The sequence below is a fragment of the Mobula hypostoma genome, chromosome 1 (genome assembly GCF_963921235.1).
Source record: "Mobula hypostoma chromosome 1, sMobHyp1.1, whole genome shotgun sequence".
NCBI lineage: Eukaryota > Metazoa > Chordata > Chondrichthyes > Myliobatiformes > Myliobatidae > Mobula > Mobula hypostoma.
The window spans coordinates 47,097,044-47,111,289 of record NC_086097.1 but is presented as its reverse complement, the minus strand read 5'-3'; the positions used below and the strand labels follow the sequence as shown (position 1 = coordinate 47,111,289).

General features: G+C 39.6%; 1 protein-coding gene across 7 annotated transcripts in view; it reads right to left on the bottom strand.

The window, feature by feature from the left end:
* Positions 1-14,246, bottom strand: part of mark3a (MAP/microtubule affinity-regulating kinase 3a) — a 175,370-nt gene that overhangs the window by 58,032 nt on the left and 103,092 nt on the right. For all 7 annotated transcript variants that reach the window (XM_063047784.1, XM_063047779.1, XM_063047737.1 and 4 more), the window contains one exon: positions 12,976-13,095. In XM_063047784.1, coding sequence (XP_062903854.1) covers positions 12,976-13,095 — 120 coding nt within the window. The remainder of the gene's footprint in view (positions 1-12,975; positions 13,096-14,246) is intronic.

Sequence of the window (14,246 nt, the reverse complement as noted above, 5' to 3'; positions counted from 1 at the left end):
GCTTCATCCAACTCCTACAGTTTTTTTTACTCCCACCACCACCCTCCTCACACTAATCCAATTTCCCTCTGTCCACATTCTGATAAGCTAAAAGATTTACTTCTAATTATCTTTCTGCTCCAGATTTATGCCCTTTTCCTTGATCCAATGGATAGTTGCTTCCCTTTTGATCTTGTTACCATTCAGGTCAGAAAGGTTCACACTGTCAAAATTCCACCTCATTCTTTTCCTCTCCTCTTTTACTGAAATATGAGTAATGTATATCAATTATTTATTTTCCTTCAACTTTCTTTGGATTACTTGGGGGTCTATAAGGGGAGAGAACGTCGACTCAGACCGTGAGAGGCCTGCGTCGGGTATTTTCATGCCTTACAAGGCGCAGAGTGGAAGTCTGTGTGGGGCGCCACTCCTCGCACAGACTAGAGCAATGTGTGATTTAAGTGCCTTGCTCAAGTGCACAAACATGCTGCCACAGCTGAGGCTCGAACTAGCGACCTTGAGGTAACTAGATGAACACCTTAACCACTTGGCCATGTGCCCAACACGCATGGTCTATAAGGAAAGTTCAAAAAGTACAAAAAGAACTAGTCATAATTTCAATCTTCATTCTTTTCTGAGTTAATTCAAGAGATTTTTGAACTTCAGAATGAAGATGGTCATTGTCAGGTAGAAAGGATTGAAAGATAGAAATGTCATATAAAGCACATCTTATTTTAATAATATCACAAGGCATTTATTTCTATAAAGTCAGATCAATATGTAGACACTAATTCACTGGCTAAAATTTGTAACAAATTCTGCTAAGTGTACACTTAATTTTTGGAACTTAAATATATGATGCTGAAATTTGAGGTTGCAAATCTTAACACTGAGTTAACCACTACCAATTAAAGTAAGAAAACTTTAAAAAGATGATTTAACTTTTCCACATGAAATCTGCTTCATCGCTCTATCTCCATTTTTGTATGATTTCTGATTAATGTATGATGACTCCATCATCTCTTCTTCCTTCCCTTGTGTTTACATAACAAGAGCATTGCACTATTAGATTGCCAGTCCTGTCCTATTTGTAGCCATATTTCTATTATCCTTTTACATCCATTCCCCTACTTCTACTTACAGCCTCAAATTCATCCAAATTAATTTTTTATGAAAGGTAAGTTTCTACAGATAATTTAATGTCCATTCTTTTCTAATATATTTATTGAGATACAGTGGAGTAATCCCCAATTTAATCCTAGCCTAATCACAGGACAATTTACAATGACCAATTAACCTACCAAATGGTATGTCTTTGGACCGTGGAAGAAAATGGGAGCATCCGGAAGAAACCCATATGGTCACAGGGAGAACATACGGCCTCCTTACAAACAGCAGCGAGAATCTAGCTTTAAAGAGCTAATTTATTATTTCTTAAAAGATTTTTATCACGATCAGTTTAAATATTATAACTTCTGGTCTTATTCCTTACATTTCATGTCCTGACATTTTTTTAAAACTAGTGCCCTTAAATATAAATAGTAAAATTAAAAGACACAACATGGATTTTACTTAATTCTTTAAATAGAATAATAATTTCAGAATTCAGTGGAGCAATTTGACTGGAAAGATTGTAATTCTATATCAGAGAAATGTTTAATGCTTCAATTTTATCAATTTGCATTTTTGCCGTATGTTAGTTTTAATTAATTGAGTGCTAATGACATTTATGCTTGGTAATTATTTGGCATCAATCTACTATATATCTTCAATTTTAAAAAATGGTTCATGATGTCAGATATAGAAGTGATATAAGTATTTTAAGCACAGACTTGTTTATTGAGAAAGCGCAGAATAGGCCCTCCGAGCTGCACCAGCCCACAATCCCCTGATTTAAGCAGCCTAATCATGGGACAATTTACAGTGATCAATTAACTTCCCAAACAGTACACCTTTGAACTGTGGGAGGAAACTCCAGCATCAGAGGAAACCAGTCATGGGGAAAACGTACAAACTCCTAATAGGTTCATCCTCACTTATCAGATTCTGTCTCACTAAACCTTTGCACTAAAGTGGTGCCAGTAAATATCAGGGAAGTTGAAAGCATGCATGACAACAACCCTGTTATTTTTGCACCTTTCCAGACTCTGTGCACAATCTGATCTTCAGTGTCTCTGCTGCTTTTGGGGGACAAATCTATAGAATGCTCCAAATAGAGTCATTACTCCCTTCCTGTTTCTAGCTTTCACCCAAACTGACTCAGCAGACAGTCCTGACACGATGTTCTATCTTTCTGCAGCTATGATACTATCTCTGATTAGCAATGCTACTCCCCACCTTTTATCTCCCTCCCTGTATCATTTGAGACATCTAAACCCCAAAGCATCCAGCAGCCATTCTTGCCCTTGTGACAGATAAAACTCTGTCATGGTCAATGTTCCATGTACTGATCCATGCTTTTACGTTCATCACCCCTATTCCTGTTATTTCTTGCATTAAAGTAGACAAATTTTAATCCATCCACTGACTGCATTTATGCCCTATCCACTGCTTATCCTTCCTCACAGTCTCTCTCCATGTTTCATGACTTGTACACCAACTGCTCCATCTTCTGACTTATCACTCTGGTTCTCATTCCCCTGTCAAACCTGTTTAAACCCTCCTCTAACAGCTTTAGCAAACATGCCTGCATCATCAAACACAAACAATACTGATCCATAAAAGATAATCTGAAACTTGTTTCAGGGGGACTGCCTTTGAGGCAAGTTCATAGAAAAAATGAAAATAAAGCAGATACCTTCAGTGAGGAAATTCCAGAGATTAAGGAATTTGTTGTCATGCCAATGGTTGAAAATTTAAAATGAGCATGATTAGGAGGCTAGAATTGCAAGTGCAGATATCTTGCAAAACAGTAACCTTATTTAACTTAAGTCAACAATCAGGGGAAGAAATGACAAATGGAAAACAATGGGAGCCAAGAGAGCTGTAGTTGATATTTAGACCTAAATTTTTGGACAGTAAAATCAGCAATATTTTTGTTCAGTCTAGAGATAACAAAGGAAAGACAAAAAAAAATGCTGGTAATTTACTAGTTCATGTAGTACATCTAGTACATCAATCAGAATGGATGAGTTGGGCTGAAGGACCAATTTTCATGCTACATAATTTTACTTCACTGAGATTTCAGCGGTACCTGAGCTCAGGTATGAAATGGGTCAAGTAATGTTATGGTGGTGGAAGTTAAGAAAGTAATTGATCATGAGGATATATAACCAGAGGTGAAGCTCATCTCCAGGTAAAACACTAATTCAATGTGAACACAGAAGGGGAGAGAGAAAAAAAAAGTGAAGACAATAGTTTCACCACTCCCAACATTTAGAGGCGAAAAATCTAAATCTTGTAGAGCAGCTCATGGTTGAGCCCACTCAGGGATCAGCTATTCTGGATTGGGTATTGTGCAACGAACCGGAATTAATTAGAGAGGGTAAAGGAACCCTTAGGGGCCAGTGATCATAATACGGTGGAATTCACATTGAAATTTGAGAAGCAAAAGTTAATATCAGATGTTTCAGCACTACAGTAGAGTAATGGGAATTACGTAGGCATGAGAGAAGAGCTGGCCAAAATTGATTGGACGGCAACACTAGCAGAGATGATGCAGAGTAGCAATGGCTGGAGTTTCTGGGAGCAATACCAAGAGTGCAGGATATATACATCCCAACGATGAGGTAGTGTGCTAAAGGCAGGATGACACACCATAGCTGACAAAAGAAGTCAAAGCCAACTTAAAAGCCAAAGAGAGGGCATATAATAGAGCAAAAATTAGTGGGAAGCTGGAGGATTGGGAACCTTTTAAAAACCAATAGAAGACAACTAAAAAGGTCATATAAAAGGAAAAGATTGAATACAAAGGTAAGCTAACTAATAATATTAAAGAGCATACCAAAAGTTTCTTCAGTTATATATAAAGTGTAAAAGAGAAGTGAGAGTAGATAACGGACTACTAGAAAATAATGTTGAAGAAGTAGTAGTGGGGGACAAGGAAACAATGAACAAACTGAAAAAGCATTTTGCATCAGTCTTCACTGAGGAAGACACTAGCAGTATGCCGGAAGTTTGAAAGTGTCAGGGGCACTACTAGTGAAGTTGCACTAGTAGGGAGAAGGTGCTTGGGAAACTGAAAGGTCTGAAGGGTAGGTAAGTCACCTGGACCAGATTGTCTACACCCCAGGGTTCTAAAAGAGGTAGTTGAAGAAAATGTGGAGGCATTAATAATGATCTTTCAAGAATCAATAGATTCTAGCATGGTTCTGGAGGACTTGAAAATTGCAAATGTCACTCCACTCTTCAAGAACCTAGTGATGCAGAAGATAGAAATTATAGGCCAGTTGGTCTAACCTTAGATGGGAAGATGTTGGAGTCAACTGTTAAGAATGTTGTTTTCGGGCACTTGAAGGAACATGATAAAATAGGTTGAAGTCAGCATGGTTTCCTTAAGGGAAAACCTTGCCTGACAAATCTGTTGGAATTTTTTGAAGAAATAACAAGCAGGATACACAAAGGAGAATTGGTGGAGGTTGTGTACTTGGATTTTCAGAAGACCTTTGACAAGGTGCCACATATGAGGCTGCTTAACAAGCTAAGAGTCCATGCTATTGCAGGAAAGATATCAGCATGGTTAGATCATTAGCTGATTGTCAGGAGGAAAAGAGTGGGAATAAAGGGAGCCTTTTCTGGTTGGCTGCTGGTGACTAATGGTGTTCCACAGGAGTCGGTGTTAGGACTCCTTCTCTTAACATCATATGTCAGTGATTTAGATGGTGGAATTGATGACTTTGTGGCCAGGCTTGCGGAGGATACAAAAATACATGGAAGGGCAGGTAATGTTGAGGAAGTAGAGAGACTACAGAAGGACTTAGACAGATTAGGAGAATGGGAAAAGAAGATGGAATAAAGTGCCGGGAAGTATATGGTAATGCATTTTGGTAGAAAAAATGAAAGTGTAGACTATTTCCTAAGCGGCGAGAAAATTCAAAGTTCTGAGGTGCAAAGGGACTTGCAGGTCCTCGTGTTGGATTCCCTAAAGGTTAATTTGCAGGTTCAATCAGTGGTGAGGCAAATGCAATGCTAGCATTCATTTCAAGAATACTAGAACATAAAAGCAAGAATGCAATGTTGAGGTTTTATGAGGCACTGGTGAGGTCTCACTTGGAGTATCATGTGCAGTTTTGGGCTCCTTATCTAAGCAAGGATGCGCTGACATTGGAGAGGATTCGAAAGAGGTTCACGAAAATGATTCCATAAGAATTAGGAGCAGAATTAGGCCATTTGGCCCATCAAGTCTGTTCTGCCATTTCATCATGGCTCATCCAATGTTCCTTTCAATCGTCTGCCTTCTCCCCATATCCCTTCATGCTCCGAACAATCAAGAATCCATCAACTTCTGCCTTAAATATACATAAAGACTTGGCTTCCACAGCTGCCTGTGGCAAAGAATTCAACAGATTCACCACTCCCTGGCTAAAGAAATTCCTCATCTCCGTTCTAAAAGGACTCGCCTCTATTCCGAGGCTGTGACCTCTGGTCTTAGACTCTCCCACCATAGGAAACATCTTCTCCACATCTACTCTAAAAAAGCTTTTCACCTTCTGATAGATTTCAATGAGGTCACCCCTCATTCTTCTGAATTCTAGTGAATGCAGGTCCAGAGCCATCAAACACTCTTCATATGACAAGCCATTCAATCCTGGAATCATTTTTGTGTACCTCCTTTGAACCATCTCCAGTTTCAGCACATCCTTTCTCAGATAAAACTGCTCATGATACTCCAAGTGAGGCCTCACCAGTGCTTTATGAAATCTCAATATTTCATCATCTGGTTTTATATTCTGGTCCTCTTGAAATGAATGCGAACATTGTAAATTAATTTTAAGGGAATTCTACACAAGGACTCCCAATTCCCTTTGCACCTCGAATTTTTTGTACTCTCTCTCCATTTAGAAATAGTGAAACCTTTTATTTCTTCTACCAAACTGCATGACCATATAATTCCTGACACTGTATTCCATCTGCCATTTCTTTGGCCATTCTCCTAATCTGTATAAGTCCTTCTGTAGCTTCTCTACTTCTTCAAATCAACCTGCCCCTCCACCTAGCTTCATACCGTCTGCAAATTTTGTAACAAAGCCATCAATTCCGTCATCCAAATCAAAGACATACAACAAAAAGAATTAGTCCCAACACAAAACCCTGTGGAACACCACTAGTCACCGGCAACCAACCAGAAAAGGCTCCCTTTATTCCCTCTCTTTCCCTCCTGCCAATCGGCCACTACTTTATCCATACAAGGCTTGTCATATAAGGAGCATTTGATGGTGCTGGGCCTGTACCCGCTGCAATTCAGAAGAATGAAGGGGGATCCCATTGAAACCTATCGAATGTTGTAAGGTCTCAATAGAGCGGATGTGCAGAGGATGTTTCCTATGGTGGAGAGTTTAAGACCACAGGACAGATTTTCACAATAGAGGGACATACATTCAGAATGGAGGTGAGGAGGAATTTCTTCAGCCAGAGAGAGGTGAATCTGTGGAATTCTTTGCCACAGGCAGCTGTGGAGGCCAAGTCATTAGGTATATTTAAAGCATAGATTGATATATTCTTGATTAGTCAGGGCATAAAGAGATACCAGGAGAAGGCAGGAGAGTAGTGCAAAAAGCAAAAAAAAAAAATAGTGAAGTAGTGTTCGTGGGTTTAATGACATTCAGAAATCGGACGGCAAGGAGAAGAAACTATCCCTGAATAGTTGAGTGTGTGCCTGTAAGCTCCTATGCCTCCCTGAAGGTAGCAATGAGAAGAGGGCATGTCCTAGCAAATGGGGTCCTTAATGATGGATGCCACCTTTTTCAGGCATCGCTGCTTGAGGGTGTCCTAAACACTGGGGAGGCTAGTGTCCATGATGGAGCTGACAGAGTTTACAACTTATTTTTATCCATAAGACGTAGGAGCAGAATTAGGCCATTTGGCCCATCGAGTCAGCTCCAAACTTCTATCATGGCTGATCTTTTTTCTCCTCCTCAACCCCAGTTCTCGGCCTTCTCCCCATAACCTTTGACGCCATGCCCAAACAAGAACTTATCAATCTCTGTCTTAAATACACCCAATGACTTCTCTGCCTTAAATACACCCTCCACAGTTGCATGTGGCAACAAATTCCACAAGTTCACCAAACCTTTGGCTAAAGAAATTTCTCTGCATCTCTGTTCTGAAAGGGTGCCCCTCTATCCCGAGGATGTGCCCTCTTGTCCTAGACAATCCCACCATGGGAAACATCCATTCCACATCTACTCTGTCTAGACCTTTCAACATTCTTCAATGAGATTCCCGCTCATCCTTCTGAATTCCAGCGAGTACAGACCCAGAGCCATCAAACGTTCCTCGTATGATAACCCTTTCATTCCCAGAATCATCCTTATGAACCTCCTCTGGACCCTCTCCAACGCCAGCACATCTCTTCTAAGATGAAGGGCCCAAAACTGTTCACAATACTCAAGGTGAAGTTTCACCAGTACCTTATAAAGCCTCAGCATCACATCTTTGCTCTTGTATTCTAGACCTCTTAAAATGAATGCTAACATGGCATTTGCCTTTCTCACCTCCGAATCAACCAGCAAATTAACCTTCAGGGTGTTCTGCACAAGGACTCCCAAGTCCCTTTGCATCACAGATTTTTGGATTTTCTCCCCATTTAGAAAATAGACCACACATCTATTTCTACTGCCAAAGTGCATGACCATGCATTTTCCAACATTGTATTTCATTTGCTACTTTCTTGCCCATTCTCCTTCTGCATCCTACCTGTTTCCTCAACACTACCTGCCCATCCAACAATCTTCATATCATCTGCAAACATGGCAACAAAGCCATCTATTCCATCATCTAAATCATTTACATACAGCATAGAAGTTGGGAGTGGTCCCAACACAAACCCCTGCGGATCACCATCAGTCACTGGCAGCCAACCAGAAAAGGATCATTTTATTCCCACTCACTGCTTCCTACCAATCAGCCAATGCTCTAATCATGTTAGTAACTTTCCTGTAATACCATCTCTTAATTTGGTAGGCAGCCTCATGTGTGGCACCTTGTCAAAGTCCTTCTGAAAGTCCAAATATACAAACATCCACTGCATCCCCTTTATACCTGTAATCTCCTCAAAGAATTCCAACAGTTTCATCAGGCAAGATTTTCCCTGAAGGAAACAATGCTAACATTGTACTATCTTGCTCTGTCACCAAGTACGCCATCACCTCACCCTTAACAATTGACTCTAACATCTTCCCAACCACTGAGGTCAGGCTAACTTTCTGCTGCCTTCCTCTTTTCTTAAAGAATGGAGTAAAATTTGCAATTTCCAGTCCTCTGGCACCATGCCAGAATCCAATGATTTTTGAAAGATCATTTCTAATGCCACCACATTCAGAACCCTAGGGTATAGTTCCTCTGGTCCAGGTGACTTAAGTAACCTTTAGGGTCTTTCAGCTTTTTGAGCACTTTCTCTCTCATAACAGAACTACACCCACTTCTCTTCCTTCACACACAACATCAGGAATACTGCTAGTGTCTTCCACAAGACTGATGCAAAATATTCATTTAGTGCAGCAGCCATCTCCTTGTCCCCCATTATTATTTCTCCTGCCTCATTTTCTAGTGGTCCTATATCCACTCATTTGTTTTTATTTTTAACATACTTGAAAAAACTTTTACTATCCACTTTGACATTATTTACTAGCTTGCTTTCATATGTCATCTTTTCCCTTCTAATGATTTTTTTAGTTGCTCTCTGTAGGTTTTTAAAAACTTCCCAATCCTCTATCTTCCCACTAATTTTTGCTTTGTTGCATGCCCTTTCTTTTGCTTTTACAATAGCTTTGACTTCCCTTGTCAGCCATGGTTATACTATTTTATCATTTGAGTATTTCTTCACTTTTGGAATATATATGTCCTGCACCTTCCTCATTTTTCCCAGAAATGCACACCATTGCTGCTCCTTTGACATTCCTGCCAGCAGCTCCTTCCAATTTACTTTGGCCAACTCCTCTCTCATACCACTTTAATTTCCCTTACTCCACTGAAATAACGCAACATCAGACTTTGTGATCACTGGTTCCTAACGGTCCTTTTACCTTAAGTTCCCTAATCGCCTCCAGTTCAATCCAGTATTGCTGATCCCCTAGTAGGCTCAACGACAAACTGCTCTAAAAAGCCATCTCTTAGACATTCAACAAACTCACTTTTGAGATCCATTACCAGCCTGATTTTTCCAAACGACCTGCATGTTAAAATCACCCATGACTACCACAACATTGCCCTTTTGACTTGTCTTTTCTATTTCCTGTTGTAACCTGTGGTCCACCTCCCAGCCACTGTTGGAAGGCCTGCACATAACTGCCATCAAAGTCCTTCAACATCTTTCTACCGATTTGATGCCATTCTTTACCAGTAGAGCCACACCACTCCCTCTGCCTACCTTCCCATCCCTCCAATATAACGAGTAACCTTGGACATTCAGCTCCCAACTACAACCATCCTTCAGTCACGATTCAGTGATGGCCACAATATCATAGCTCGCAATCTGCATGCAGTGCCCCCCCACCTCCCATATCAAACGGTGATGCAGCCAGTTAGAATGTATGTGTCTTTGGTGATATACCAGATTTCCTCAAACACCTGATGAAACATAACTGCTTTTGTGCCTTTTTTTTTAAAACTGCATCAATATGTTGGGCCTAGGATAGATCCTCAGGTGTTCACACCCCGGAACTAAAAATTGCTCACACTTTCTACTTCTGATTCCCTCGATGAGGACTGATGTGTGTTCCCTTATCTAATCCTTGCTGAAGTTCACAACAATTCTTTGGTCTTACTGACGTTGTTGCTATGACAATATTCAATCAGCTGATCTATCTCACTCTTGTAGGCCTTCTCATCCCCATCTGAAATTCTGAAATAGTTGTGTCAGCAAATTTATAGATGGCATTTGAGCTGTGCCTAGCCACACAGTCATTGGTTTAGAGAGAGTAGAACAGTGGGCTAAGCAAACACATCCTTGAGGTGTGCCAGTGTTAATTAGCAGAGAGGTGGAGATGTTATATCTGATCCGCAGAGACTGTTCTTCCAGTGAAGAAGTCGAGGATCCAGCTGTAGAGGGAAGTACAAAGGCCCAGCTTTTGCTCACAACTACAAGAATGATTGTGTTAAATGCTGAGCTGAGGTGATCCAAAGTTGCATGAAGAGCCAATAAGAACACATCCACTCTAGACCTATTGTGGTGACAGGTGAATTACAATGGGTCTAGGTCCTTTCTTAGGCAGGAATTGACTCTAGTAATAACCGACCTCTCAAAGCACTTCATTACTCTAGATATGAATGCCACTGGATGATAGTCATGAATGCATCTCACCCTGCCCTTCTTGGGCACTGATATGATTATTGTCCTTTTGAAGCAGGTGGGAACTTCCAACTGTAGCAGAGATTGAAATGTCACCCACACTCACCCATCAGTTGGTTGGCACAGGTTTTCAGAGCCCTCTCAAGACACCCTCTTGAAAGACGTTCTGACATGGCCACTGAGACAGAGATCACAGGGTCACCGGGTACCGCAGGGCAGTGTTCCCTCTAAGGTGTGCACACGCACACATCTTTTGCTACTAGTGCACAAAGGAATTTAAACTGCATACAAAAAATTGTTACCCTGTATCCTACTGGCATGTTAAGTGTATTTCATGATCATACACAATCACATTTCCTTATCCAGCTTAGGATGCGGATGGTGTGGACAATGTGGAGTTTGTGATGATTTGTCTGCAGATTTTAGAACTGGCTTCTTTATATTGTACTTATTGAAGAAGTTATTGATTCACTTTGTCGAATTCCAAAGAAGCAAAGGGCTTGAAAAGCAAAAGAACAGCTAGTTTATTTAAAGCAGAATGGCTTAATGAAATAGGAGAAACTGCTACACCTATAACTCATGAACTATGAAAAATATGTACAATACAGAAACTGATGTTACCTGCGTGTATTGTTGAGGCAAAAGTTGCTGCAGAATTTGCAAGTGAGAAGTTGTTTGACCATTTCAAACAACTTTTAATATGTGAAAAGATTGATATTATTGTACATACTGTTGTATAGTACATAAGATATAAGACTTACTAATGTGCATTATTTTATTTCTTTTAAACAATGAAAAGCAAACTAGACTTGGTAGTTTATTATCCTTAGATAGCTGGTTTACTTCCACTTAAATATTCAGTAGGCACATGTTGTTGTCACTGGGCAAAAAATTGCATAGCACAAGATTTTTTGCACACTGGTCATTACAAAATAGAGAGAAAATTGTTGCAGGGATCCTCATCGCTGTAGTTTTGTAAACAAGAGAAAACCTACAGAAGCTGGAAATCCTCCAAGCAACACACACAAAATGCTGGAGGAACTCAGCAGACCAGGCAACATCTATGGAAAAAAGTTACAGTCGATGTTTCGGGTCAAGACCCTTCAGCAGGCCTAGGCTGTAGTTTTATTCTTTCTTTTAAAGCATGTGTAAAAAGTGTTGACCTCACGTGTGAATGAAGTATCACTGCCATTCATGATGTTAGATTTTACTCTGTAGGACTTTGAGTCACAATAGATTTTTTTAAAAGCCTTAAATCGATGTTGCTTACTGTATTGTCTATGGCTGTAGCTGTGGATTTCAGGTGCAGCAGTCTGAAACAAGAATATTTGATGATTTCCAACAGAACTGCTTGCACAAGTCACCTTAATGGCACCACCAGAAGTACCATATCTACCGTGTATATATAATAGTCATAATACCAATTTATTGACGGTGAAGAGATAAAAATAACAGAATAAGCCTGTATCTGTACAAATAATTGTGCATTTTATGATTAAGTTGTCGATGTGCAGCTTAAGAAACAGTAAGTTGGGAAAGTGTAAAGGGAGGAATGGATGAATGGAGAAGATGCAAGGATAAATTCCAGGAAAAAAAAACATTGCAGGAAAGGGAGGTACCTGATTGTTATACCTAATCCATTCTTACCTATGTTGACATGAGTACACTTGCAGTACAAGTACATAAGTCATGAATTATGAAAATCCTGATATATTGAAAGGGCCTTTGAAAAAACACAAGCCTAAAGGAATGGATCTTAATGACAAAGCTATTTTGTGACTCCCTATTGGTGCTGACGTGGTAAATATCTAGATAGGGCATAAAGGTTTAGTCACAAGGCCTCTGTGACCCAGCTACCTATTACTGCATATACTCTTCAATGAGTTAAGTTTTTAAGACGCAATTCAAAATCCCTTGCATGAACTAATGGACAAATTTAGTTCCATATTTGGATGCACGCACAAGGGATCCATCTGGAAATAATTTATCAAATGTTGCCTAAAGTATAATATATATTGGTAAAGGATACAGGTTAAAACATGCTAAATTTTCATTTATCACATGATGTATTGATAACTGAATCCTTAACAGTTCAGCTATCCATTCCTAAAGATTTGAATTACAGTCCAAAATACTGTACATCAGCACTTTTTATCTCCAAAAATACATGACCAACTAGAAAACTTTATCCTCAATACAAGAACCTATTTAATGGCAATAGCTTCCTGTAACTTCACAATTATGAAAGTGATTATTAACTGAGAAGCAAATTTGGTTTTACTGATACTAAGATCCAATTCTCTTCCTGCTCTTTTCTTCAGTACTAGACAAATTTCTTTCATCTTGTCTTCAATGTTTAAGATTTAAGATTCTGCTTGCATCACTGTTCCTCATGCTAATTCTAAGTTTGTTAACGTGGGTGAATATAGAACTGGAGAAAACATGTCATCAAAAACCGATATTTACTCAGCATTAATTACTCCCAGGTGACAATATTGAAATCAAGATAATTCCAGAAAAACAAAAGTATCATAATCTGGGTTTCTTACCTCTAATGTACCTCTTTTCGAAGGATTGAGCACCAGAAAACGTTTAAGGAGGTTTTCGCAGTCCGTGGACATGTAAAATGGGATCCGATATTTTCCTCTGAGCACTCTTTCCCTTAGCTCCTTTACAAATTTTAAAAGTATAAAAAGTGTCAGTGAACACTGTAGTTTATTATAAAATTTAAAAAAAGCTTTAACCAGAACTTCTATGTAATGATCACTGTAAGTTTGTGATCTTGAAGTATGCAGGCCTCTCCGTCACAGGTTCTACCAGTCTGTTGTCGCCAATACAATCTTCTATGTGGTGGTGTGCTGGGACAATGGCATTAACACAGGTGATGCCAACAGGCTTAATAAACTGATAAAAAAAAAGGCTGGCTCTGTTACAGGAGTCAAACTGCAGGCTGTGGTAGAATAAAGGACCCTATGGGAAATCCTGGCAAACTCTGCAAAATGTTTCTCACCTTCTGCATGCCACCTTGGCTAAACAGAGAAGCACTTCTGGTAATAGAGCAAGACGACTGCGCTGCTCCAAAGAATACTATATGAGGTCATTCTTATCCTTGGCCATTAGGCTCTATAATGAGTCAACCTATAGCTGGTGAAGTGATACCCCCCTCCCCATTAGACTGTTTTGAGTAACTTTTTAAAATTCTTTCTTACTTCTCTTCTTACATTTGTATATGTGGATATCTGTGCACTTGTAATGCTACTGTGACACTGTAATTTCCTTTGGAATCATTAAAGTATCTATCTTCAACTGTGTTCCTTTAATAAATCCAAGTGAAACATTCTAGATTATCTTTCAAACAGCAGAACTTTTTTGTATCACATTAATTTGACATCAGTGTCAGTATAATACTGATTCTGATACAGTGGCTGCCACAGTAACATAGCGGTTAACACAATGCTATTACATATTGTGGTGAGGTTCAGAGTTCAGTTCTGGCGCTGTCTGCAAAGATTATCTGTACAGCTTCCCCCTGGAATGTGTAGGTTTTCCCTGGGTGCTTCCGTTTTCTCTCACAGTCTAAAGACGTACTGGGTAGACTAACTGGCCATTGTAAAGTGTCCTGTGATTAGGTTAGGGTTCATCGTGGTTGCTGGGGTCAAAGGGTCAGAAGGACCTACTCCACTCTGTATCGCCAAATAAATAATCAGATTTCTAGAAATCAGTAAGATTTCTTCCTTAGTAAGCCTGCAATTATTTCCACTGTAGCATTAAAAAGGACCAATTAGATTTTTAATTAGGTAGTGTTTAGACAGTGGTAATG